We start from the raw sequence: 27,021 nt of genomic DNA, 5'->3' as shown, positions 1-27,021 counted from the left end.
CTGTCTCTATCTCTGTCGAATAAATAAATAAAATCTAAAAAAAAAAAAAAAAGAAGAAGGCAGCTTCTGGGACCCTGGGCGGCTCAGCCTTCCCGTTGGCAGGTGTCGCTGGCGCCCAGGAAGCGCCCGCCCGCACGCGTGTAGCGCCCGGTGGGTGGAAAGAAGTGAGCGCCGGCAGACCGCGCGCTGCCTTGGAGGGCCCTGAACGGTTTTGCAGACTGGAGCCCGCCTCTGAGCAGGGAGGAACCGCTGTGGGAACATGTGACCCAGGCGGGGTGGTGGGTTTGTTTTTAAGCAGCAGCTTTTTTTGAGATGTAATTTACATAACACAAATTCACCCTTTTAAAGTGTGTACTTAGTGGTTTTTAGTGTATTCACAGAGTTGTTTAACTGTCACCACGATCTAATTTTAGAATATTTTCTTCGCCCCCAAGAGAAACTGGTCCCTGTTAGTGGCCTCCCCATTCCCCCGGCCCCATCACAGACCACGTGGCCCTTCACGTCTGGCTTCTTTCTCTGAGCCTCAGGTCTTCAGGGTTCGTCCACACCATGGCAGGTATCCATGCTTCATTCCCTTATGTGGCCAAATGGCATCCAATTGTGTGGCCAGACCACATCAGCTGTTGGTGGAGCTTGGAGTTGTTTTTACTGTTGGCTGTTGTGAATGGTGCTGCTGTGAATACTTGCGTACGAGTTTTTCTTTGAACACCTCTTTCACTTCTTTTGGGTCCACACCCAGGCCTGGAGTGGACACTCCGTGCACGCTGTCCCGTTTGCTCTGACACCCGTGTGCATGCTTGTCCTCGGGCTGCGTCCTTCTGTGGACGTCCCCCAGCCATGAATACTGAAGTGTGTGTTTCTTTAGAAGAGTGTGCTCTCATGTCGCACAGCACAGTTCTCAGTACCAAGGGATTCCTGCCATCCCTTGGCCCCACAGCAGTACCCCGGCAGCAGTACCCCGGCAGCGTTTCCTTCTCCAGAACATCCTGCCGAGAGCCACGGCTGTGCTGAGTTGCTTTATCTCTTTACCCTCCCTGAATTTGGGACACTCCCCCTGCCTTTCTTTGTCTCTTTGACGTGACATTTTGGATCATTACTGCATCCCCGTTTTGGCTTTTCTGATGCTCCCTTCTGACTAGGTTGAGCTCACAATCCCAGTTAGGACGTCAGAGATAGGAGGCCTCGGGCCCTGTTTAGGGTCTACGTCTGGACTGCCGTTTCCCTTGTGGGCTCCTCATTGGCACTCCATGAAGGACCGTCCCGTCTCACCTGCCTGTCTCCCCCGCGTGAAAACAGCAGCCAGCGGGGACGCACGAGGCCTCTGCGGATGTCCTGCTCCCATCAGGTGTCCTGGATTTAGCCTCCATTAGGGATTCTTGCCTGTCCCGGGCTTCGCTGGGACCGCTGCAGGTGGCCTCCCCCATCGCCAGCTCGAGGGAGCCCTCCACTCTGAGGTGTGCGAGGCTCACTCACCCACTCCTTGTCCATTTCATTTACCTTATGTTTACTTGTACTCAGTACTGGAATGGACACGTGGGTTGTCATCTTTCAGTAGTCTGTAATTGTCTTGATGCTCAAAGTGCCCGGACTTGGCTAGTGAGAACCCTTCGGGTAGGTCCCTGTGTCCTTTTGACGTGACCCTGTCATTCTCTTGAAGCTCTCCTTTCTTCTGGCGGAACACCGTGTGCCAGGGCTCACCTTGTACTCCTTCCCTGCCCGAATCAGCCATTTCTCTGAGGAGCCTAGTTTCTTCTCGGGGGAACCGCCTGGGGGCTGCTGGGCCTGCAGCCGCTCAGGCCCCTCCTGGCCCCGCTGGAGCTAGAGAACATGTGACCACACGTGTGCACACAGCATGCATGCACGCACTGCACACATGTGCACGTACACGGCCCGAGTGCCATCCTGCACGTATTCTTAGTTTAGAGATCTTGGGGTTCACTGGACACCCTCAATTCCATCAACCCTGGGGCCCTCCCTGCCTGCCCTTCTCCCTTCCACGTTGCATCCCCTGCTGTCCACTTGAGAACAACTCCGGGTTCATTGACAAACATGCTCCTTTCAGAATGTGGATAACAGTTGAAGGACTGCCCCAGTCGTGCCACCTCGGAAGACAAGGGGACACATTCCTGTGAGGCTGTAAGGCCCCGGATGCCTCCGCCCCTCCAAGGGGGATGCAGGGTCTGGGAAGTGTCACCCTCGTAATCAGGAGTTACTTATTAAGCACAAAGAAAATCATGAAATCCTATTTGGTGCTAGCACCAGTGGGTTTTGTGTGCTTACAGCTCTGTACTTCTGAGCTCTTGGTGGGTTACAGAGCCTCAGTGCCTGGGAGAGCCAGGTTACCAGGAAACGGCAAGGCCACCAAACGCCTTGATTTTATCTTGTGGCATTCCTGACAAAATAATTAAATCAGCCTCCAACTGTCAGGCAAATGCTTCTGAGAGCGGCCTGTGTCTGAATGGGCCAGGCAGCCTGTGCACACAGGCTCCGTCGTCTCTGACCCGGGCTCGAGGGCCTTGGGCTCAGAAGAGACTCCAGAGGCCGGCTGTCCAGTCTTCTGTCGAGTCAGGACCTCTACCTTGCACTTGCCCTTCTAGCGACCGTCCAGTGGACCCTCGGGAGTTCTGCTGTCGGTTTACGCATTAGGAGATGGGCTTCAAGAGGTTAGAGGTAGGAGCTGCGTCCGGCCCTGCTGGACCTGTGCCCCGGGCAAGCAGCAGCCGTGGAAGGCCTGGTGGTGAGGCGGCTGTTCAGGAGCAGGTGGCAGCTATGAGCTCAGGGCCGGCCTTTCCCAGCTCTCACAGCAGTGTCTGCCATGTGAATGGCAGCCCACGGGGGGCTGGCTGGGGGTAGGCGGTCCCTGCCCTTGATCGATGCTTTGGGGCTGTGGTCAGATGCAGTTCCTGCCCAGACTTCTTTGGAGGGGCTCTCCATTCTGCTCCTTCCTGACCAGAACATCCCGTCTGGTGCACCTTTGGGAAAGGATTGAGCCTGTGACCCTGACTGACCTCTTGATCCCTGAGTGCTGTAGAGGAAGGGACGTAGGTTTTGGAGACGTGGGCTGTGGGTCAGTTCCTGGCTACATCATTACCATTCAGGATTTCAGGTGGTTCAGGACTCTGAGTAATGGGGACAGTGTGTGCCTCACGGGTTTATTGGAAGAATCAGAGCGCAGGCCTGATTCCCTGATGCACTGTCTCCCTCACCCTTTGTCAGGAGCTACAGCTCAACAGCCTGGGTCTCCAGGCTCTGTGCAGTCTTCAAGCACCTCCCCGCCACCGCTTTTCACGTTGGGAATGGTGCGTGTGTTTGCTGAACCCTTGCGATAGTCAGATGCTCGCGGCTGGGGTGCCGGGCTGTGCGTCCGCTCTGCAGCTTGGAATTGTCAGCACTGAGGTCAAAGGGGGGACTTGGTAAGGAGCAGGGCTTGCAGGCTGGGTCCTTGGGCGTGGCCCTCTGCTCTGACCATGCCCTGGGCTGGGGCAGAGCCCATCCTGAGAAGCTGTTCCACGGGGGGCGGCTCGGAGGATGTGTGAGGGAACGCATCTTAGAACCTCTCCCGGCTTTTATAGGACGGGGCGCATCAACGTGGTGTCTGTGCCCCGCGTAGACTCGTGACTTTTGGAGGTTCTGGAGAGGTCGAGGATGGAGGGAGGCTCTTCCTTGGAAGTTGCTCCCCTTGCCTCAGCTGCAGGGTGGGTGTCCGGTGACAGCACCGCGGGCGAGCTCCCGCGGCCACCCTGGAGCGATGCTCCGCACGCCAGAACTGCTAGTGCCCGGGAACCGTCTTCAGCAGTTGGTTGGTTTTCCGGTCCTGCAACGGGGATGTTTATTTAGAAAGTGAGTCTGAAGTGGGACTTGTGTGCTGGAGGTGGCATTTCTGCACGGTCACATTTGGTCAATACAAATAGTTACTTGGGACAGACACTGTCTTTCTTGGAGATTTGCACCCATAAAAGCCACTGAAACTTCAAATGGCTCATTTCCCTGTCACTAAACGTTGTCCCGCCTCTCCCGCCGGAAGCCCTGCCTGTGCGAAGATCCTGGAGGGCCCCCTCTTCTGGGGGGGTGGGCCCCCCGCTTGGAGCTTATGCGGCAGGAGGAGAGGGGTTCACTTGAGTCCCGCCTCAGCCCACATTGGAGGGCGGGGCCCCCGGCTCCCATGCATTAGAGGATAGGGACCCCAAGCTGGTCTGTATTAGAGGACAGAAACCCCCTCTCCCCCCAGCTGCCTCATGAGCCCCCTGAGCTATTGCAGGCACATTGGCTGATGTTGCTAGTACAGAGCCTTCTAGAAGAGCCAGGGCATGTGGCGCATTTCCAGTAGTGCTCGCTCTGGCACCCAGAGGTCGTGCACCAGAGTGTCAGACGTCTTGGAGATGCCAGGTGCGTGCGGGTGCCTGGATTTAGATGTTGGCCCCGTGAGGGAGCTCTGGCTGGGTCGTGAGCCTGGTGACGCCAGGGGTGGGGGCTTCCTTGTGAGGAAAGACCGGTTCCGCTGCCGAGGCTCAAGGACCTCCACCCTGCTGCCCCCCACCCGCAGCGAACAACTCAGAGAATTGAGAATCAGGACGTGACTATGTTTTATTGACAAAGGCTGGACGTTCCTAGCAATCACTAGTTTTTCTTTTGTACATTTTAAGAAGAACTGTTTACATTGCTGTCATTTTCATCCCCATTGTTACTCTCAGAGGCCAACTTTCTCCCACGCACACTGGCTCCCCAGCCTGTACCCCTGTGGCCTCCTTCCCTGGTGGTGTAGGTGCAGAGACGCCTGTAAACAGGCAGCAGTGGGCCAGCGACTCGGACAGCAGCGGGGTCTCTGGTTGCAGAAGAGCCTTCCGGCTGAGGCAGCCCGAGTGCTCAGGGTCATGCAGCCGCTGTTGGCGAGGGGCCACTCTGAGGAGTGTGCGTGGAAGAAGCACTTCTCCCTTCCTCTCTAACTCGAGTGCTCTCGTTAGTACGCACAATAAACCATAAACCATAGATGTGGAGGATGGACCACCGTATCCAGTTCAGATCCGCTGAGTGTGTTGTCTTCAGACTTCATTTTTCCCAAGGATGGCAGATTTATAGCAGATCAACCTTGAAACGGTCTTTCCTCCAAAACGAAGTCCCCTTCGTTTCGCTTTCATTGGCCAACAAGAGAAATGTCCTTTGCCGTAGACACAGTGTGTGCAGAGTGGAGTGCCAGCTCACGCCGGTCCCCGTGCCCTGCGGCTCTGGGTGCGGGTGGGGAGCCCTGGTGGTCTGTGCTCGGCCCCAAGCCAAGGTGGCTCGCAGTGAGGGCTCCTTAGAGTGCAGGTGTGCCCGCGGCCAGGGCACGGGTGGGTTGGCGTGTTCTGACCGGGCTCAGGGCCAGCTGTGGTCCAGCCCTTCCCCCCGCCTGGCCCCGGGGGTGACACAGCGCCGGGTCTGTGCTGGTGCAGCTCCGCCGCCTCTACACTGCGCTGCTGAACTTCACATCGGACTGTTCGGTGCTGTCGGGAATGACTGCCTTCAGGGCGGCGTGGCAGAAACGGTTCAGAGCCGACATGTTGGTTTTCTGCTCAATGTACAGCCTCAGTTTGTCCCTAAAAGTCTCCCCCAGAAAGCTGTAGATGAGGGGGTTCAGGCAGCTGTTGGAGAACGCCGCCAGGTTGACGATGTGGCCGGTGAGCGGGTAGGCGTGGCGGAAGGACTGCGTGCAGGGAGCGGCTCCCGGCTGCGTGCGCTGCAGGAGGTGGACGCTGATGAAGACGTTCTCCGGCAGCCAGCAGACGAAGAACACCAGGACCACGGCGAAGATCATGCGGAGGGCTTTCTGCCTCCTGGGGCGCAGGCCCCGGTGCCTGTGGGCCTTGACGAGCACCCGGACGATGAGCGAGTAGCACAGGCCGATGACGGCGAAGGGGATGATGAAGCCCAGCGTGACTTCCAGCCACTGGATCTCCTTGACGTCGGCAAAGCAGAAGCAGACCTCCTCCGTGTGCTGCAGGTGCACGGCGGTGAAGGGCACCAGCGTGGCGGAGACGGAGGCCATCCAGATGAGGCCGCAGCTCAGCCTGGCGTGCTGCTTGGTGCGGAACAGGCTGCAGCGCATGGCCTTGGCCAGGGCGATGTACCGGTCAAAGCTCATCCACGTGAGGAAGAAGATGCTGCTGTACATGTTGATCTGGAGGAAGAGCGACATGAAGGTGCACAGCACGGTGATGTCATAGTACTGCTCGTCCAGGTTGAACACCTCGATCAGGGAGTCGGCCACCAGGATGAGGTCAGCTGCCGCCAGGTTGATGAAGTACAGGTCCGGGATTGTCATCTTTTCCCGGAAGCTGATGTTCACCACCAGTATCAGGATGTTCCCCACGAAGCCGATGGGGAAGAGGAAGATGGTGTACAGGCAGGAGAGGAAAAGCCCAATCACGTACTGCTGGTGCTCAGAGAGCTCGCCTGTCTGGTTTGCCAGGACGGTGCCAGCGAGTGCGTGGGACAGGTTGAGCTCCGGGGAGGTGCTATTGGAGGCGCCTGGGTGCGTCTCCATGCTGAAGACAGGCGCTGGGGAAGTCACGTCCATATCCCCAGATGCACGGCTCTCAAGGTGTGCCGCACGACTCCAAATCCAATTTAAACAATAAATCCATCTCGAGAAAGAAAGGTGACGCTCTTCGAAGTGAGCCAGACGTTTGTGAGGTCAGAACTCATCACAGGCACCGCCGGAAGCAGCGTGGCTCTGTTTTGCAGAAAGCTGAGCAAACGGAGAATGTCATCCATGTCCGCACCGCACGAGGCGCCCTGTGTGGGCATCTGCTGGGCATCGGCCGCTGTGTTCAGCACCACCGGATGGCGCTCGCTACCTGTGCACCTGAGGGAAGCACACAGAAGAGGAGTCAGTCTTTGGTTGAAGTCTTTACGGCTTTCCGATGAGGGCGGTCTCAGCAGCAGATGGCCGCAGGGTGACGGCAGGCGCGTGAGTGTGAAGGGAAGGCCGGGACTTGAGGTCCTTAGCGTCTCGGAGAGATGGTTGCCACTGAGCTGAGGGAAAAGAATGAAGTGTAGAAAATGCCCCATTTTCTGTCCCCAGGGCTCCCGGGCTGCTCAGTCTGACCGGAGCCTGGACAGTGAGTCATCCTAATGTGTGGTGGACGCCTATTTTTTAACATAGTTGAATAGCAGGCTTATGAAGTAACATGGCTGTTGGGTATGGAAATCTCAGGAAAAGTACTATTTGCCAGCAGAGGAAATAAAATTTATTTCAGCAGCTGTTGGAAAGAGAACTAAGACGAGAAGGGAAAAACCCAGCTTCTCTGAAGATAGTGGACCCAGAATGCTTTCTGGAAACTGGAGCTGAATCTCTTACGATAAAACGGATAAAAGAAATCTAGTTTTGTTTTGTTTTTGCTAACCTAAGCTTGGGTGCCCCAAATGAAACTTTTTTCATGATATGAAATGAAAGAGAAAAAAATAACGAAATTGTACTTGTATTAGGAAATAATATTTATCCAGTGTTTTTATAAATTATTGTAAAATCTAATATATTTTAGTAATGTTTGTAACCTAAAGGTGGGTTAAAAAAAAAAAAGCCTAAGCAAAGCCCTTTAGACCTTTGCTGTTGATAGGTCCAGCCTATGGGGCCGTCCACCACGACCTGGCTTGTCCAGGGTCTCGACACGCGAGTCAGCCAGGGTTCGCTGGGCAGCCGCCGTGGCGTTTGGGCCGTTGCAGGTGGGGAGGGGTGCTCATGCGTCGAGGGGGTAGGGGCCTGCCACAGAGGACGAGAAACCCCAAGGAAGCCGACCTGGCACATTAAGATGGACTTGAATTGTTTTTCAGTTGAGAGTTCTTGTTTTACCCAGTGAGATCATTAGGAGTCATTTTTGAAGTATTGCCAAACCAGACGAGACATTTATTGAACCACTGCTTGAAAATACCGCTTAAAAAAAAAAAAAGCGGAAAAGAAAAGCAGAAAAACATAAATCCCGGCCTTAGGGTTGGTTATTATTTAAAAAGTATTCAGAAAGCTTTGCCTAGCTGGGGTTGATAAGTTTTTTAGTTATTTTGCATTTTTTTATTCATCTTTAGTAGATAATACCAATTTGAACCACATAAATGTCATTGTTCCCAGATACTATCTGTAACGTTTAAAGCCTCTGTTTTTAATTTCTTTGTAAAAAGTGCTCCGAGTGCTTGTTTTGCTCTCTAAATGTGAAAGCTCGGGGCTGTTTTCGATGCTTCCAGAGGAAGGCTTGGAGGTGAGGGAGCCCACCACACACGCTCGTCCTCTTCCCGTGCTTGTCAAGATAGGCTGTGTGGAAAGAGTTTTAGAGCGAGTCCTCCACTTCTTTCCCACGTACAGGAGTCTTTTGATCCTCGGCAAATACTGTTACTTTCATAGGGCCTAGAACAGACACGGGAACTAGGGTGGATTTCCTACCGCCACAGCACCCTCCTGAGAGTTGACCATGAATTTATAACGATGAGCATTAAACAGTTCGGTATCGTTTTGTTTCACGTTTCCACTGCTTGTCTAGTTCTAGAAAACTAAAACCACATTTGTCAAGTCTACCGGGTGTGTACCTTTGTGAAGGAATACTAATCCGCCCAGATGTGTGGCTTGGGCGAGCGTTTTCATTGAGTGACTGATGCGTGGTACTGTAGACAGAGCCATCTGATTGTCCTAACGTGAGACAGCCCCTGGCTTGAACAAAATACGACAGAATACTGGATATTATTTTCGGCATGCATTATAGAAAGAACCTTGGTGCATAAGCCTCCCCTCCCGTAGTCACGTCTGGGTTCTCATGTGGAGGAGAGGGTCTGTAGCCTCAACGCCCCCTCACCAGAGGGTGGCCTGTATCCATGCCTGCGTCCAGCTGTAAGCATAACATGCTGCACCTTATGTGAGACCACTGAGCCAGGTCTGCCTGGCGGTCTCCATTGCGGCACCGACCCCAGCGCAGAACCAGGAACCCAGGACGGAGACTCACCTGCACCGCAGCTCGGCCGGTTCTTGGCAGACCCTTCCCCGTCCCTCGGAGGGCTTGTCAGCCGGCCTCAGCAAACGTGCTTGTGGCAGGCCAGAGGCGCAGCCGCAGCTCTCCCTCGGCTGGTGGGGACTGTGGACTTGGTTCTACCCGTCGAAGAATGCCAGAGCGGTGGTCCTGGAGAGGGAGGCCTTGTGCACGAGGCTGACCTGCCAGACTGCCCGTCATCGCTCTGTCTTCATTGCTCCGGAGGCACACCGGGGGCACCACCGCTGGCTTTATAGGCTTCCCAGGGCCGCCCATTGTGCTCTGCACCGCTGGACGGCCTCCTCAGAAGGCCAGCATTAACCCTTTTTTTGCTGGCCTTTTTTCTCCCACACTGTGGCAATGAGCTCAGCCCCACTGCACATTTTTATGGAAGTTTCCAGATTTAACTGCTTTTCTTCACCCACCGATAGAATTTTTTTTAAGTGTGACAGCATTGTAAGTAGGTCTTGTGTACCTTTCAGATGATGACCCATCGTCATTTGTTGGAACTGAAATAGTCTTGCCTGTTTTTAAAACTAAGCACTAGATTTCCTAAGCTTAGAGAGTACTGTACTAATTATACTTAGAGAATTTAACCTAGAACTTTCACAAAAGCATTTTCAGAAAGCAATTTAAACCCAAGAAATAGCAGGTATTTGGGGCAAGTACATTAGCAATCAGTTGTTTTTCTGCCGTCAGCATTAGCCATGTTTCACCTCTCCCCTTCCCTTTGCTTCTGAAACTGCCTGGGTGCCCATGTCCCACAAGAGTCGGTGACCGACCCGAGAGGCCCTCCTCCTCCTCCCCGCCACGGCCACGGCCCTTGTGAGCTCAGGGTGAACATAGTCCCAGTCCCAGGGACCCCCAGTGCCTGACTGTCCTGAGGGTAGCTGCTGTCTCCTGCCCCCCACCCCCAGCCAGTTGTTGGGATTCACCATCAGCATGGAGAAAGGCCAGCAGAGTCGCCCCAGTCCCCAGGCGCGTGCACATCAGGTCTGTAAAGTTTGTAGGACCTGCCGTGCCCTGGCTGCTTGCGCCAAGTTGTGCGGTGTTCGTGGACATCATTGTAATTGATCTCATACTTTTGTCTTGGTGACTTTTTACTTTTTAAATTTTTGGAAGCTGGAGATTGAACTGAGTGTGATCTTTTGGTTTACTGAGTGTGACTAAAGCAAACGTCTGCAGCGTTGGCGCCATGGAGGCCAGCGTGTGCTCCTCCCAGAGGACGGACTCTGGTTCCGGGCTTGGAGTGAAGGTGTCCAGTCAGACGGGGGCATGCCAGGCGCGGGGTGCCCCTCTGCACACTGGCACGGCGGGTGGCCAGTGTGGCTTCCCTGCAAGCTTTCTGTTCTGACAGGAGCTTGTTTTCAAACGAGCTTGAAGGTATCCTGAATGACAATAATCTAACATCTTTCAGATTCATCTCTTATACACATGTTTTTCAACAGAAAGTACTATGTTAAATTTTTTTATGGAAAAATACTAACATCCAGTATTCTTTCCAGCTTTAGAATCCAGACATAATTCTAATCCGTGAGCTTCTTAAAATTCTGAATGACATGGTAACGTGAATGAGGGTGTGGTGGTCTTTGACCTACGTGGACAGCCACAGACTCCCTATGATTCCAGCACTAATGATGCCCGAGGACACCATTTTGAAAGAAATGAGTCATGAGAAAGTACAGCTTCCTCTTGTGTTAAAAAAAATAAATAAAAATCCAAACCTTGAAATAGCCAAGACATGTCACGTAAAAATAGCCACTGCCTACTCGCCCCAGCCCGTGGCCTGCAACCCCTCTGGTCCCAGTGGCCGAAGAGGAGCTTCCAGCGGCTCCCGACGCGGCACCGCTTCATCTCCCACCGAGTTTGCTCTGGGACGGATGGCCCTGTGCCTGGCGTGCTGAGGTTGTGCGGAAGGCTTGGCATCGGCTGATGAGGGCTGCCAGGGGTTGGCACTGGGTGGCTGGTAACCTGTCAGCCCTCACACAACCAGCTCGCGAAGGCACAGGACCCTGCTGTGAGGGACTTGAGTCCCCTGAACCCAAGCTGATGTCTGCATGGGTCGGGGATGGGAACATCTTACAGGTGTCTCTGTAAAGCATAAAGACCTCCTGTAAATTTTAAAACCTACCCTTCAGTGAGTGCTTACTCATGCTGGGCTCTGTTTGCTAAGCACAGTCTACCCACTGGCTCACTTAACCCTCATGGAGCACCCTGGCAGGTGGAGGCTGGTCCTGTCCCTGAGGTGCAGGCGAGAAGCCTGAGCTCAGGTGCATTCGCCCCAGGCCTTGGTCTGGCTGACTCTGGCCTGTGGTCCTTGTCATCACTCTGAGTGCTCCCCACGTGGCCAGTCCCCTTGTAACAAGGTGGTCTTGATGCTGCATTGGACTTCTTTATAGATTTTGTCCATCCCCGGAATAGGACGATAGGGAAACTTCAAAGGGAATCCAGTCTGATTGGCGTACATTTAGTTAAATTTGCAAATATAGTCCGATTATGGGTAATGCATAGAGAACAGACATGCGGTAAAGCCAGGAGGTCTGCCTGAGTGAGGGGCCTGCCAGAACCCTCACCTTCATTCCCAGCTGCTCCAGGCCAGGCGCTGCCTGCGCGTCACAGTTGCACTTCCCGGTGTCCCCCATCCCTGCCACCCCTGCTCTTCTGTAGCAAAGAATTGTCCCGTGCCTGCGGAGGGCCCCCTGCGGTGAGACACAACACCCCCCCCCACAGCGGGAGCAAGCCCAGTCTCCGAACCACCAGGTTCCATTTTTTCCCTCTGTGGTCGGCTGCCCCGACGCCCTTCGTAGAGGGGGGGCATGTGAGGTTGTGGCCCGTAGAGCAGCTGTAGAACACTAGGACACCTGGCATCTCGCCGTCCTTGGCCTCGGGTGGGGCTGTCTTCCCACTGCGCGTGCGCCGCCCTTCACCGGGACGGCCTGCTTAGTGAGACGTGAGCAGAGTCCCAGACAGCTGGGCTCCTGTTTCCTTCGGGTGCATCGCAGGGCGAGAGCACATCAGTCCCGTTTGTAGGCTCGTCGGCAGGATTCAGCTCACGGTTGAGACCCCAAGTGATGTGGGTGCCACGCTTTGGAGTCCGCCAGCGTTGGGAGGCACAGCCTGGCCCATGTGGTGCTTCTGGGAGGGGAAGCCCACGGGCACCGCGGGTGATCCCACACTTGAGCGGCAACACCGCGCGCACAGCCTGCCGTGCGTTTTCTCTGATTATCCCGACTGGGGGAGGCAGAGAGCCCCTTCCCCTGCGTTCTTTGTGACACTTACACAGCACCTGTGCGCTTTGTGCTCACACCCACCCTGAGCATTCCGGCCGGCACCACCTGCTATCAAGACAGAGGCCAGGGCCCAGAGAGGGGACGGGAACGCGCTTACCCTGGGGAAGTGTGTGTGATGGGTGTCCTGCATCCTCAAAGTCGGCCGCAGGCTGGCCTAAGGGTGTGTGTGCTGTTAGGGACTACTGTAGGCCCCCAGTGGGTAGCCGTTGGCCAGGGCCAAGTGTCAGAACCTCTGAGTCTGAGTGTGTGTGTGTGTGGCCCTGGAAGCCGGGCTGGGGAGTGGAGGTGCGACCACCAGGCACTTCCATCCACGTGCGCTCTGCTCTGCAGACCCAGCCCAGAGCCTGTGCTGGCAGGAGCGGACGCATCAGTGCCGTCATCCCATCCTCTTTGGGGCTACGGGTCAGTGAGACCTGAGCGGCAGTCCCGTGTGTGTGCAGACCATAGCGTGCCGAACAGCCACCATCTACACCGTCCGAGGCTGTTCCCTCGAGAAAAACAGACGGGCCTTCTGCAGACCCACCGTCCGGCCTTTCCTGTCACGGGAGGAGACACCGAGTGTGCAGGTGCTCTCCAGCGTCAAATGCATCTTCACACCCACACCCTGGGGTATTTTATGACACCATAAAGGAGCCGTCCCTGTGGTTTCGCTGGTGTTGACTTTTTGGACAGCTGGGCTCCTCTCAGCCGTTGCCTGGAGCTTTCTGGACATTTCCTCTAATTCTCTGGGAGCGATGTGCCAGTGGCACCCAGAACACAGTGCATGTGGCTCGTAGAAGCGCGGGTGGGTGGTGCACACCAGGCTCTGCCCCGAGGAGGGGTGTTTGCGGGTGGCATATTCTAGAATGGCAGCTGGAGGCCTGGGTCCCCAGGGAGAGGCTGGGATCTGCAGGAAGTGGCTTCCTCTCACCCTCTATCCCCTCTGTTCTGAGCCATCTTTTTCCAATCGAGGTTTCATGGGCGCCTTCTGGGCTGAAGCACCTCCCACGCTAGAAAAACCACAGTTCTCTGTGGCTCTTGACCTTTCTCTCAGGTTTGTCCTTGAAGAGCTCCTGTTCTCAGTGTGTCCTGTCTGTCCCAGGGCGAGGAACGAGCAGACGACAGCCATGTGGGGCTGGTGCTTGGGGCCAGGGGCACCTTGGTGTCCTAGAAGTCAGGTTTCCCCACCTCCTCTCCCGTCAAACGGTACCTTTTGTGTTTCAGACGTTGGGCTTCCTCATAGGATTTGTTTAAAGAAAGGATCCTTCGGCTCAAAAGAAAAAGTTTGAGAACCACCGATTTACATTCCTGTGGTCAGGTTCTAAAAGTATTCCTTTAGCCAAAATACTGAGAAACTCAGTGGGATCAGATTCTCTGGGCTTGGCTTACGTGTGTGCTGTCGGCCATTTCTCGAAGGAGCCCTGAGCACATGTGAGCCTATAAAACTAGTAGGCTGTTGGCTTCTATTATTGTGTATTTATGCATTAATTTAGGTCCTTCCACTTCTGGCCATAAATGAGTAACATTGGGGGACTTGCCATAGACCATTAAAAAGCTGGATAAAATAGAGGACACAGCTGTTTTCAGACACTGGGGCAGTGGGCAGTGCAGGACCCCGGTCTCAGAGAGAAGGAAGCAGGTGCACTGAGCCCCCTCGTCTGAGGCAGGAGGGGTTCTGAGCAGCCCGGGATGACCAGACCACGATGAGGGGATGGAATTAGGTTTCTGGGAGGCTGAAGGAGCTGGAATGGCAGGAGATGGGGCTGGAGACAGGGAGCCAGGTCGAGGAAGAGCTCTGAGGTGCGGAGAGCTGACCCTATGCGTGCCTAGTGTGAAGAGTCAAGGCTGTGCCGAGAACAGCTGCAGGCCAGCTCCAAGCCGAACAACTCCCAGAGCCGATGTAGGCCGGGGCTGCGTTCTCCTTCCGCCCAGTCAGACGAGACATTACTGAGCATTTGTGACAATGAGGAGAGGCCCCAGAATGGGACACTCCAGACCCTGCCTCACGAAGCTTAAACACAACTCTCCAGAGAAGCCCACGGATCTACAGGGAACAACGTGCCTGCCGGAGTAAACTTCAGTGCTCTTTAAAAGAGGAGAGTAAGGGGCGCCTGGGGGGCTCAGGCCGTGAAGCATCTCCCTCCGGCCCAGGTCATGATCTCAGGGTCCTGGGATTGAGTCCCCTGTCAGGCTCCGGGCTCAGCGGGGAGCCTGCTTCTCCCTCTCCCTCTGCCACTCCTCACCACTCATGTTCTCTCTCTTGCTTGCTCTCTCTCTCAAATAAATAAATAAAATCCTTAAAAAAAATAAGAGAGTAAAATTAAACACTCAATAGGGAAATTCATGACATCTAGCATCTAGTAAAAATTACTCTGTCACGCCCGAAGGAGCAGGCTGAACGTGTCAGTCCTGATGCCGTTTGCGAGGAGCACATTGACTTCCAGGAGCGCCCAGCTCTCTCCTTCGTGCGCCCTGCCAGCCCCCACGGGCCTCGCGCCTGCCTGCAGTCCCGGGCCAGGGTTCTTTGAGTGTGTGAGCGCACAGAGGAGCAGAAACAGAAGGGGAGTGGGTTTCTTAAAGCATTTATTAGGGTTTTAATGGAGTATTACAGAAGCTACTTAACCATATAATCCAAATCCTTTTTCTTCCAAAGAAGTAACACCGATGTGTCAACATTGAAAAAGGCATGTTTTTGTCCTATAGTTTGCAGAGTAACATAAAATATTCATTAAACTAGAAGCTGTCCAAACAGCAGAGTATTATTCAGCCCTAAAAAGAAACAAGCTGCCAAGATATGGAAGAGCCCGACACGTGTGTTCCTAAGTGACAGAAGCCATTCTCAGCCGGCTGCGGACGGTGGGATTCCAGCCATGGGACGTTCCGGAAAAGGCAGGACTGCGGGGCGGTGAAGATGGGTGGGGGCCGGGGGCCAGGGGCGGAAGGCAAGGGTGAAGAGGCAGAGCATGGGCGTTTTTGGCACTGGGTGCTCTGTGATGGTGTCATGGAGCCTACGTGTCCGTATAGACCCATCTACACCACAGAATGTACACCACCAGGAGTGGACCCAGACGTGAACGGTGGACCCTGGGTGACAGTGATGTGTCGGTGGAGGTCTTTCGGTTGTGACAGATGCTCCATCTGGGGGGATATCAGTGTGGCGGCAGGGCGTGGGGGAAATCTCTTACTTGCTTTTCATTTTATTGTGAACCTGAAACTGCTCTAACAGTCAGGTCTTCGTAAAAAACCGAAACCGTCGAAGGTACAGGTTCCCACAATCAGAGACACCATTCCCTTGCACGCCTCCCTTCCCTATTCAACCAGGAAAATCTTAATATAAATCTAGCAAGAACGGTGAAGTGTAAATTCTGGATTAAGATTAACTACTGGGGGCGCCTGGGTGGCGCAATCGTTAAAGCGTCTGCCTTCGGCTCAGGGCGTGATCCCGCCGTTCCGGGATCGAGTCCCACATCGGGCGTCTCCACTGGGAGCCTGCTTCTTCCTCTCCCACTCCCCGTGCTTATGTTCCCTCTCTCGCTGGCTGTCTCTCTGTCACATAAATAAATAAAATCTTTAAAAAAAAAAAAAAGATTAACTACTGAACTTTGTATGTTTCGTCTGTTACCAGCCTTTCTGCACATGATGTCAAGCAGAGCAGACGGGGTTTTGGTCACCGACCTTTTCACTGACTACCCAGAGCCCTTACGATGGGCCCCAGCCGCCTGCCAGGTCGCAGGGAGCGGGGAGTGCCGTGTGACACTTGATCAGCGTGTGGGTGATACTCTCAGGCCTCCAGTGAGGATGATAAATTTAAGAAGATAAAACCAAATTTCTTTGCTCTCAGCAATATTTAGGCGGTCCAAATTTCTGGCAGTGTTAAAGGTTAAGCAGTTAATGACCCTGTAGGACCAGATTATAATATGGCCCTGAAGTTATTTGAATAATGTATTTATTTTCAAGATTCTGGCGTCTGGCTGGGCGAGGGCAGAGAAGGATGCCGGCTTGCAGACAGGCTAACAGAATTGCCCCACCAGCATTTAGGGCATTTCCACCCAGTCAGACCTGTGTCTGACCAGCTTTGGCCCCCACATTCGGTGCACCCTTGATCTGCAGGGTTTCCTTTAGCTGCAAGCATTTAGTTTGAGCCAGAGTATGGAACGTTTGCGGACGTGGAGCCAATGCCAGGCAGCTAGTTCGCAGAGCCTTCCAGACGACCCCGTCCCCCGCCGTTGGCGCTCACCACACAGATTGGAGTTCCAGCACATGGTCTGTTCCCTCCCTGCCAGGAAGACCCCCTCACTTGTCCGGCTTGCTCGTCCGCTGCGGCCGCGCCCTGCCTTATTCCCCTACTCTCTTTAAGGAGAAGCCATCGCTGGGCTCCCCCTTCCTGCACCGTTGGGTGAGGCGCTCCGGCACACTCCGCAGGGCCAGCCTGCAAGGCCTGTGGAGGACAAGGATGGCCAGGGAGTTCACGCAGCTCTCCGCAAACAGGACCAGCTCCGCCAGGTTCATGAGGAGCTCGTCCCTGGGTGAACCGATGTCCCTCTGCAGCTTCAGCTGGGCCCGTTGCAGGAGTGCGATGTTGTAGAGGAGGCGGCAGGCAAACGTGGTCAGGGCCGTGGCCAGCACGACCGGGCGAGCTGAGGCCGCATCCCTCTGGGGAGGGGCCGCCCGCCAGGCTAGCTGGACAAGAAGCAGGAGGAGGAAGGCCAGCTTCAGGACGAGGGCTAGCCCGAAGCCCAGGCTGACCTTGACGATTTCATACTCGGGCCAGGCGGTCAGCGGGTCCACCTGGCACAGGGCGGTCCTGGACAGCTCCCCGGATGTGCCCAGCAGGGCTACCAGTCCCAGGGAGCTGCAGAAGGCACAGCCCCCGATGACAGCCAGGCTCTCCACGGGCCTCTGGGCCGCCTTGGTGGCCGCGCGCAGGCAGGGCACAGAGCCCTGCGGCAGGAACGCAAAGAGCATCGCCAGCTGCACGTACTGCACGTTGAAGTAGCAGACGTTAGCCAGGAAGGAGAGGACGGCACAGCTCAGGTTGGTGGCGACCATGTAGTCCGGCCGGCTGATGGTGGTGAGGGAGAGCAGCGTCACCAGCACGTTGGTGACCGTGAGGTCTGAGAGGAATGCGTCCAGGCCCCCCCTCCTGGCGCGGCCCTTTAGGAAGGTGGTCAGGTTGAAGAGCCCGGCCGCCAAGCTCACCGGGACGCATACAGCCATGTAGACGTGCAGGCATCTGGAGACGATGCTCTGTGCGGTGATGACGTCTTCAACGGCCGTGGAGACGCGGCTCGGGTACCGGACCCACGACATGTTGTGGGAGCTCATCCCGCCGCCGTGGCTGAGCTGCAACAGAAGCACACCGCGCTGTCACCATGTCACCATGGGGTCGCGCTGGGGGAAGGGGGGCTGCCCGGGGGGCAGGGAGCCTGTGCCCGTAAGGTGGGTGGGTACAGGGGTTGCTGTGACAGCTGGCCTCCCTGTGTGGGGTTCTGGGGCAGATTCACGCTGTGCCGCGGGAGCCGGGGCCTGGGTGGCCCTCCACCTCTCCTCCCCCCATATCGGAACCTTGTTCTGAGAAGGCGAGGTCACATCATAGTCCCACCCCTCAAGCATGGGCACCAGGGGCCTGATCTCCCCAAATTGGGGGTCAGTGAAAGATTGCTGGGGAGTGGAGTTCGGGGACCCAGATTTGGAGCCCCTCCAGGGGTCCTCTGCCTCAGGGAGGGAACGGCCGGGATCCGCGTTGTTCTGAGACGCGTGTGCGTGTGGCCATCCAGCTTCTGGACCCTGAGGAAATCTGACGGACTCTGGCCTGTCTGAGAGGACCACACTCTGTAGCACTGACTCTGGAGACGGAAAGGGGCCCCCGAGAACTGCAGTGCCTCCTACTCTCAGCCAGGAGCTGTTTGTTTGAGCCGGGCTGCGAAGTCCTGACTTGGGGCTTTACACTGCAGTGCTGACAGGCCCACGGCCTTCCTGGCCAGTCTTTGGTCACAGAAACGGTTTCGTTTCTGTATACACCTATCCCCCCCTTAAATTTTAACCAAATAGCAGGTGAGGCTGGGAGGTAGAGTAGCTGCTCATTCTAAGGAAGTCGAGGCAATGCAATTGGAAAGTTCACGTTCATGGACTGCTCACGGTGGGCCTGGCCCCACAGCCGGCTGCGTGCTCAGCAGGGGCGGCCTGGGGGCCCGGCCGGCAGAGTCACGCAGTGTGACCACACACGGCCCGCACGGACTTCCGAAGGAGAGAGCACAAGTGGTCTTCCTTCCTGACCACACACCACCAGAGCTGTCTCAGTAGCAGACTTTGCATCTGGAAGCATCTGTTACACAGGCTGACACGCGGCACCCTTGGGTACACAGACGTGTCCTTCCTGGATGCGCCCGTGCCCAGACGCAGATGCGTGTGCCCGTCTGACCGACGGCTGTGGGGGCAGCGTGTGCAGGTCGGCTAGTGATGCGCTTGCTTCCTCTGGCACAGCGGTAGCTCTCCCCAAGGACGGACCCTGCTCTCCATCCCACGGGCCTGCAGAGGTGACTCGAACCACACATTTCTGCGGGTACGCGTCCGGCTGGCTTTTTCTGGGAGATGCAGGGAGTTGGGCTGTGTTCTGTCTGCTGCTGAGGGTGATGAGTGAGTGCCAGGACGCTGAGTGACTCTAAAATTAAGACTAGTGACCCGACAGAGAGGAAGTGATTTGGAATGTTAATCTTTAATTAAGGTAAATTGGAAAGAAGATCTTGTGAACATTGACCACCGGTCAGGAAACAGCATTAGGCTGTGCCGGCATCTGATCCCTGCATCTGGCCAGTGTTCCGGGCACTTCCTGGGGCCAGCCATTCTCTCTCTGCTGGTGGTTTCAGGGGCGCTCATTGTCAGAGGCCACCCGGCTTGTGGCAGTCAGCTCTGTCACCTGATTTGATGGCCAGGCTCTGGGTCACCCAGCCAGGTGGACAGAGGGTGTGCGTCCCCAAATATGGCCTTGACAGTGCGTCCCAGATGCCTCAGCTGTTGACTGCTTTTTGCCTTGTCCTTTGCTTTTCTCCAGAGGCAAGGGGCCTTCCTGGGAGTGCAGGGAGCTCCCGCCTCACAATGTCTTCCGTCCGGTGTGTGGGTTGTCCGGTGAGAGGTTGTGCACTTGTGGGCCCACAGCCAGGAGTGGGTGTGCTGCCGTCAGTACTGCTCATGGTGCATGGCGACCTGAGCTCTTGGTCCCACCTCCCCCACGGGACTGCACGCTGGGTTCCAGAGCAACCCCTTCCCAGGCAAGGGGAGTTCAAGGAAAGGAGTCACCCGAGGATGGTGGGGCGCAGTGGCCCCTAGTGTCCCAGTAGCCCTCAAAGTGGGGTGCTGCTGCCGGTGCCGTGCTCCCTCTCCTGGATTTAACACAGGTGTGCGGGCTCTGATCCTTTTGCCCCAGGGCTGTGTGGGCAAAGGGTGGAGTTCTAGCACTGTTTTATGCATTTAGGATTAGGCCCAGGGGGGAGGTGTCCCAGCAGGTGAGACCTGACACGTGTCTGAATCCCTGGTCTCGCTGTGGCCAGCCTGGGAAGGGTTGCTGGGCTCTTGGCTTTGCCCCCTTCTGGGTCCAAGGAGCATGGAGCCTTCTCCCAGCACACCTGCTGGGCTGTGTCTCTGGGCCGAGCCTTTGCAGGGTCCAAAGGTGGCACCCAGGGGCCGGGCTGTCCGCCAGCTCTCCCCTCACCACCACTTTTGGTTTTATTCAGAAAGATGATGAAACGTGGAACACATCTTCTTGTGAAATTGTCCGTAATGCCTGCTCTTCCATCTAAAGTCCCACCCACATCCCTGACTCTCTTGTGTCTCTTGTCTGTCTTATGGCTTCTCTTTGGCCTTGACAGTCCTCCCCCTCCCGCTGCAGCTCCTGTGGCTAACCCCCAAAGGGGTGCGGGGGGGGGGGCAGGGCTCACGGGAGTCAGGGCCTTCACTGACAAGCCGAGTCTTCACCACCTGCTACACGCTGTTGGAAGCATGTTCCACAGAATTCCCTCAAACCGTACAGTTTTCCACAGGAGGTAGACAGTTGAAATCCCACTTTGTGGTGGTGACCATGTCGCAGAGCAATGGGGTCATTTGTTCAGTGAGCCGGTCGGTAACGATGGCATCAAGATCAGAACCTGATGGTTTGGCTCGAGAATCTGTACATGTTTAAAATTTACATGTGATAAAAGTTACTCTTTTTCCTGAATACTACAGATGCGTCTGGTCACGTAAACACCACCACGCACAGCACACAGACGGTTCCATCACCCCGAGATTCCTCTGCGTCCTTTCTTGGTGCTCAGTGCCCCCCCGCGCCGCTGTCCAGGCTGTCCTCTGTTTCTCTTGTTCGGACTTCTCCAGGATGTCGTGGGGATGGAACCCACACGCGTGGCGCCTTTCCCCTCGGCAGACGGCACGGGAGACTCCCCCGCGGTGCACGGTCAGAGCGTATTCCTTTCTGTCTCTGAGCAGTATCCTGACTGTCGTGCGCCGTGCCGCTGGCCCGGGGGCTGTTTCCGGGGTCTGGCTCTTACAACACAGCTGCTTCACAGATGCACGTGTAGCGTTTCGTACACGAACGTACAGTTTTGTGGGTGAGCGTCATACTTTTTTTTGCTTGGTGACCACTTATGAGTGGGATCACTGGGTCTTCTTTTTTTTGTTTTTAAAATTTTTACTTGGTTAATTTGACGCATTACATGTTATAAATGTGCGGAGCGCTGCGTGTGACGTTGATGCTCGTACGTAGTGATGGTCAGCCCGGCGTCGTACTGTCCGCGCGTCAGCTGTGCAGTGGGTCCCTGGCTTAGTCACTTCCTGCTTCTCGTCGGTGCCCTCGTCGGACCCCCGTCCCACCCTTTCACTGGTTTTTGTTTTTTTAAGATTGATTTGTTTATTTGAGAGAGAGAGAAAGAGCACGGGAGTGTGGGAGGGGGCAGAGGGAGAGGGAGAGAGAGTCTCAAGCGGACTTCCCGCTGAGAGTGGAGCCCGACGCAGGGCTCCATCTCACGACCCCGAGATCATGACCGGAGCCAAAACCAGCGTCGGACGCTGAACTGACTGCGTCACCCAGGCGCCCTGGTTTGTTTCTTAAATAGGTTTAACTTTCAATTGCACAGATATGTGATGTCCTCCAGGACTTGTCCCCCTCTGTCTCGCGGAGCATGGCGTGCCGCGGGCCCGTGTGTGCTGCCGTGAGGGCAGTGTGTCCTCCCTCCTGGCCGGATGCTGTCCCACTGTGTGTGTGCGGTGCGTCTCCATCCATACGCCTGCTAAGGGCACTGGGCTTGTTCTGTGAGTGTGCGTCTGACTTGATGCGAAGCTGCCGGTGTTTGCCTGAGCGGCTCTGAGGTTTTGCATCCCTGCCAGAGACTGTGCTTTCCAGCACGGGTCGTAGCTGAAGCTCCGAATTCCCCTGGAAGACAGGCTGACCCTCCGAGGCAGACCCGTGCCTTCTTCTGGTGCCAGTGTTAGGCCGAGAACCAGGGCTTCGGGGGCCCTTTCTGAGTCACACAAGAGGGTTGCCAGGGCCCAGCTCTGGGGCCCCCTGGGAGCTCCCCGAGGCCAGAGCCTTGAGAATTCTGTGTTCTTTACAGCAGCTCGCGGCTCTAGCTCCTTAAATAGGCTTTCAGAATGGGAGGGGTGTGCAGGGCGGCTTCCTGTGGGTTTGCGCTCCCTCGGCCCCCCGTGGGCCCTGGGTGGTGGTCCAGCTTTCACTCGGCAGGGCCCTCTCCCAGCAGCCGCTCCTAACGCGTACTTTGTTACGGGCCCGTATTTACATCCCTGGGAACTCTGCTCAGTGCCCTGAGCACCTGGGTTGTTTGGTGGTTTCCCTGTGTCCGCGTGGCCCTTCTTGTCATCCCCATGGATGAGTAACGACTCTAGTATTGGGACCCCACTGAGGACACTTACGGCGTCTCTGAATTTTTGCTGTCGTTTTTTGCTGGGTCCCTTCCAGTCCTGTGCGTGTTTCACATGTGCTCCCAGAAAGGCTCACAAACTTTCTATATGGAAGGTGGTCAGGATTCTGCTCGGTGACTGTGCCATGTCCTCAGCCTGGCCGGCACGACCCTCTGCCAGGGTCTGCAAGCACACCCTGCCCTGTGGCCCCGTCGGTCTCAGATGTGAACCTCTGGGGTCCGCGAGCGCACGCTGCCCTGTGGCCCCGTCGGTCTCAGATGTGAACGTCTGGGCAGCCATCACTTGGGGTCTGGCTGAGGTCGTTTCCCCACCACCAGCTCCTGACGCCCATGCTCCATGTCAGTCTAGCGGCAGGAAGGTGGGCAGGCATTGAGTTACGGGACGGAGCACAGGGGAGGTAAACTGCCTTTTGTCCCAGCCCCTTGGGAGGATTCCTTCTCCCTCAGTCCCAGGGCACCAACCCCTTTCCCTCTTGGCCAGCTCCTCCCTCTCTCACTCCCTCTGGCAATACTTGGCGTTTTTAGCGCCTTCTGGTCTTGGCTGTGTAAATGTTTCCATTCCATCCCAGTCCTCCCTGCTCCCTGCAGACGGGGAGCTGTTGGGCCTGATGAGTCACCGTTCAGCCCCTACATGGCCAGGCCCTGTGCTGTACAGCCTGGCCGGCTTTACGGTGGTGCGGTGTGGAGGGCACAAGCTTTTGTGGACACCGGGCATAGGGGACCCCCCAGGACTCAGGTCCAGATGGCGTATGGGAGCCAGCCTCGGGCGCCTGCCTCTCACCCCCACCTGGGGGCTGGGAAGGGCGCCTGACCCTGCTTACCCCATACTGCCTCTTTGGGACCTGGTGCTGGGTGTCTCCCTCCTCTCCTTCCTGGCGGTCCTAAGACGTGAATTCCTGAACCGTTCTGAATGTCTTCTGTGGGTTTTGGGGAAAATAACCTCACTGAAGTGTGAAGATTTAAAGATTTCCACTTTGCTTCTTTTGCGTCTTCCGAGACCTCCTCTGTCTCTCCTGGACACACTTAGGCACATGCACACATGTGCACACACGTGCCTCCAAGAGACACAGCTGCTCCCTGTGTGACCTGGTGGTGGGGCAGCCCGCTCCTCACACAGCGGACGTCCCTGCCTGGACAGAGGACCCTGCCTTGCCGCCGTCCCCGAACCTTTCGTGGACATGTCTTGCCTCCCTGCGTAGGTTAGAGGCCAGAGCGCCCCTGTGGAAGCCTTACCCTGTGAAGGCAGGCCGAGCCCTGGGCCTCTGGGCGCCCACGGGGTCTTCCTCTGACCCTGAGCACTCTCCCCCATGTCTCCCTGGCTTCTCAGCAGCCGTTCAGAGACACGGCGAGAGCCCCTTGTCTGTACTCGAGGCCCTTATCAGCCCCCCGTGAGAAGCTTCCCGCTGGTCTGGGCAGTTCCAAGGGCAGAGACATTGGGGGTCTCCTGGCCTAGGGGTACCCGTTTGTGTCCACCGGCAGCCCTGTGGTCTTTGGTGTTGGCCAGCGCCTCCCCGTGCACGGGCGCGGCCTCTCCTCCCCAGAGCATTGGGACACCCACCCCCGGCTTAGAGATGCAGCCTCCAGCCACCTGTGCCTGCACCCGTACCAAGCACTCATGAGGAGCCTGGCCCTGGCCCTGTCCGCCGCTTTCCTGTCCTCACGGGCCATCAGCACCTTAGCGCGAGAACACCCGTAGCTGGCACCAGGCCGGCTGCGGTGCGTGAGACTGTGCGCCCCGCGGAGCATTGCAGCAGCGGGGCCTGCTGTAGGATTTGGGGTTGGTGGGTGGTTTGGAGGAGGGTCTGAGGAGCGGACGCTGTCTGTCAGAAAGCAGGGGCTGTACCACGACTGGGGTCCTCAGTGGTCTTGCCTGAGGGTGGTAAAGGGGCAGAGCGCACATTTGGACCAGACAGGAGGGCGTTGATGTCTGTGGCCTTCTGCGGTCTGCTTCATGCCGGTCCCAGGACCGGATCTAACGCCGGCGCTCTGTGGGTGCCGTGGCACGCTGTACGGCCAGGCCAGCTGCCAGACCCTTGTTTCTGCCCTCCCCCAACACGGCCCCTGCGGTGATGCCACGTCCTGTGCTGTGGACCTCAGCGCCTGGCAAGGGGGTGCGGTGGCCGCTGTGTGGCCCTGCAAACCCCTCCCCTGTCAGTCTCTGTCCTGCCATCACCAGCTTTGACGTCCAGCCCCGCCCTCTGCTGCCCTGACCTTCCTCGGGCCCCCGACTGAGGGGCACGTGCAGGGCCCAGCCCTGTCCCCAGCAGTCCTGGAGGGCTCTGCTCTGTGAGCTTCCGTCATTGCCCTGTCCCAGTAGCAGGTGAACACCGCCCCTCTTTGAGATGGACAGCCCGGTGTTTCACTCCGTAGGCCTGTGATCTTGGGCAAATTAATCAGCTCCTGGGTGTGTGTCAGCAGTACGTCCCCCCTGAGTGTCTTTAAGAACATTCTGTCAGAAAAGGTGGCATGTGGCGGGCACTTGGGTGCTTCCTTTCCCGTACAGAGAGGATTCGGGTGGTCACGAAGACCCTTTCCTTCCACACCACGCTGAGCATCACCTGAACACAAAGCCTGCCTTGTGCAGAAGGCTGGCTGCCCCTGCCTGCTTTGAAAACTGGAATCTTCCTTCCTTCCTAGGCTCCACCCTCTGGGCGGAAACACCGCGGGTCTGGGCTCCCTGCCCCGCCCAGCCGCGGTCGTGGAAAGAGGCCCCCCCCATTCCAGGCTCCGCGCCCCATGAAACGTATACGTTCCAGATGTGCCTCCGGTAAGACATTCATTGTGCTCTGCCAGAGCGAAGCCCCTCCAGTTTGTGCCCGAGGATGGAGACCCAGTGCGAGAAATGCCTGTGGCAGCTCCGGGCGGCACCCAGAGTGTATGCTGATGGCTGGCAAGCCTTTCCTAGCCCCACATTCGGGACACAGAGCTAGAGCCACTATTGGTCTTTCCTTCATGAGGAAGACCGGGCAGTCTGCTCAGTCGCTTCCAGGTGGAAATGCTAGAAAAATAAATCCCGTTTTAGTTTCTACTGGAGCCAACCTACAGTATAAAGAAGCCTTCGTTCTCAGAGAGAAGTGGCGCTCCGCTGTGAAATCGCCCGTCAGCCCGCGCTGTCAGCGGTGCTAGGCACAGTAAACTGGGGGGAGGGGGGGCACAGAGGCGGGGAAAGAGAAGAAAGCCAAGAGGGCCGGCAGCTCACCTGTGCGAGGGGCCTGCACGCGGCCTTCTCCAGTCCTGCCCTCTGCTTCAGCTGCTCTGTGCTCACTGGAAACAGCAGGCACAGACCGACGGTCCTGTAAGCAAGACAGGAATTTGGTCTCAAGTCATTCAAACCGCACACACTGCATTTTAAGCAGAGTATGGTTTGGCCATGTGACCCAGAAAAATTCAAATCGGCCTACGGAGAGAGGTAGCTTCGTTTCACGGAAAGAGAAAGTAATGTGCGTGCCTGTGCCTCCCAGTGTCTGTGGGCATCCAGCGGTTTTCCTGTAGACTGCACACACTGGCCCGTTCACAAAATGGTCCCTCCCAGAAAGCAGGCGTCTGCAACTTAAAATAGGACCTAAAACCCCACCCATAACAGGGGAAAGTGCTTCCAACCTGTGTAGCTTTGCAAAGGAAAGTCCCCTGAAGCCTTCTCCTTAATGCGCTCAGCTCCAGGGCCAGCATTGGTGCCACCCCGACCGGGCACTGCCCTCTGCCCCCGACAGCAGGGTGGACATCAGTGAGTGCCTGTGCCTGGAGCCTCACTCGGGTCAGGCAGAGTCAGGGCGCTGTTGCCACAAGGGTCATCCGCATCTGGTCACCCACGCCCTGGCAAGGAGGCTGGGCACAGGACGGGTAAGAATTTTGGAGGGAGGATGGGGTCCACATAGTCCTGAGCCTTGGGGGAGTCAGGAAGTGGCCTGGGGGCCACCAAATTCCTGAAGGAGAGGACCTGCCTAAAGGAGGCAAGAGCTCAGCAATGGGTTGGGGCAGCTGTCCCCGGGCCAGCCCTGGTTGGAGACACGACCTGCAGAGGCCTCGTTACATGTCTGCATCCCTTGTGCAGCTGGCCCTGCATAAGGTAGAGGAGCACTTGGGGGCGTTCTGTGCAGCACCCAGCCCCCTGGGGTCACTGATGGCATCCACGACCATGTGAGCTCCAGGGAAAACCCACAGAGGCTCCAGGGAGGCAAAGAAAGCACCTGGGAGACCCCTCAGTTGCTAAGCCCAGGCTGGGGCCAGGGACCGTGTTTCATCTTACAACTTGGACTCCCCACGTGGGGGGTTCCTACGGTGTTGTTGCTGATGAGCACCTGCAAGCCAGCCAGCCTGGGGCCTGTGTTCCCAGAGCCCTGGGAACAGAGACTCCCAACTGCTTAGGAGCCTGCCCAGGAGTGGGGAAGCCTCACAGAGCTTTGAGGACCACTGACCAGGGCTAATCTCTAGAGATGGGAGACCTGAGGCCTGGAGGGGGCGGCTGGGTCTCTGTCAGCATCGCTGGCCTGCGTTTGCCTCTCAGCTCCCAGGGTGATGAGGTGCCTTGCCGTTAGACCCTCTTGGTAATCAGCCCCTGCCCACTGGTACCCCCAGGGAAGCCCCGAGTCAGGCGCTGACGAGTGTGCATGGCCAGCAGGGGAAGGAAGGCTCCAGCACACGAGCAAGCAGAGGTGTCCTGAGCTACTGCAGTGGCTGGCACGCCTCCCTGGGTCTCCTTGTGCACAACTGAGCAAGCTGTCTGGGCTCTGAGTCTGAACGTGCAACTGCAGGCCTCACTATGCCACTTGAAGCTGGTGACTGCGGGCCTCCCACCCTTCCTGTTGTGAATGGGCTTACAGGGCCGCGTCTGGTTGTTGG

At 56.6% G+C, this 27,021-nt stretch overlaps 3 protein-coding genes across 5 annotated transcripts in view; 1 reads left to right on the top strand and 2 right to left on the bottom strand.

The window, feature by feature from the left end:
- The window catches only part of CUNH7orf50 (chromosome unknown C7orf50 homolog), a 119,284-nt gene that overhangs the window by 27,667 nt on the left and 64,596 nt on the right, over positions 1-27,021 (top strand). The gene's annotated exons all lie outside the window — the stretch shown is intronic.
- On the bottom strand, positions 4,567-9,221 carry GPER1 (G protein-coupled estrogen receptor 1). 2 transcript variants are annotated; one of them, XM_040634653.1, is made up of 2 exons: positions 8,964-9,221; positions 4,567-7,011 (listed from the first exon to the last, which is right to left on the bottom strand). In XM_040634653.1, the coding sequence occupies exon 2, from the start codon at positions 6,551-6,553 to the stop codon at positions 5,441-5,443; it is 1,113 nt and encodes a 370-aa protein (XP_040490587.1). In that variant the 5' UTR covers positions 6,554-7,011; positions 8,964-9,221; the 3' UTR covers positions 4,567-5,440. The 2 variants fall into 2 exon arrangements, with proteins under 2 accessions (XP_040490587.1, XP_008696513.1); XM_008698291.2 differs by having other exon boundaries at positions 4,567-6,841.
- Positions 14,823-25,695, bottom strand: LOC121103716. Its single transcript, XM_040634654.1, has 2 exons — positions 25,382-25,695; positions 14,823-17,599 (listed from the first exon to the last, which is right to left on the bottom strand). Exon 2 carries the CDS (start codon positions 17,579-17,581, stop codon positions 16,592-16,594), a length of 990 nt encoding a protein of 329 aa, XP_040490588.1. The 5' UTR covers positions 17,582-17,599; positions 25,382-25,695; the 3' UTR covers positions 14,823-16,591.

The sequence above is a fragment of the Ursus maritimus genome, unplaced genomic scaffold, assembly GCF_017311325.1.
Source record: "Ursus maritimus isolate PB19 unplaced genomic scaffold, ASM1731132v1 scaffold_2, whole genome shotgun sequence".
NCBI classification, from domain to species: Eukaryota; Metazoa; Chordata; class Mammalia; order Carnivora; family Ursidae; genus Ursus; species Ursus maritimus.
Note: the sequence above shows the minus strand (reverse complement) of the source record. Positions and strands in the feature narration are given on the sequence as shown.

Coding starts and splice junctions, on each gene's coding strand:
- GPER1 (XM_040634653.1), bottom strand. CDS start 6,553: ATGGACGTGACTTCCCCAGCGCCTGTCTTCAGCATGGAGACGCACCCA.
- LOC121103716 (XM_040634654.1), bottom strand. CDS start 17,581: ATGAGCTCCCACAACATGTCGTGGGTCCGGTACCCGAGCCGCGTCTCC.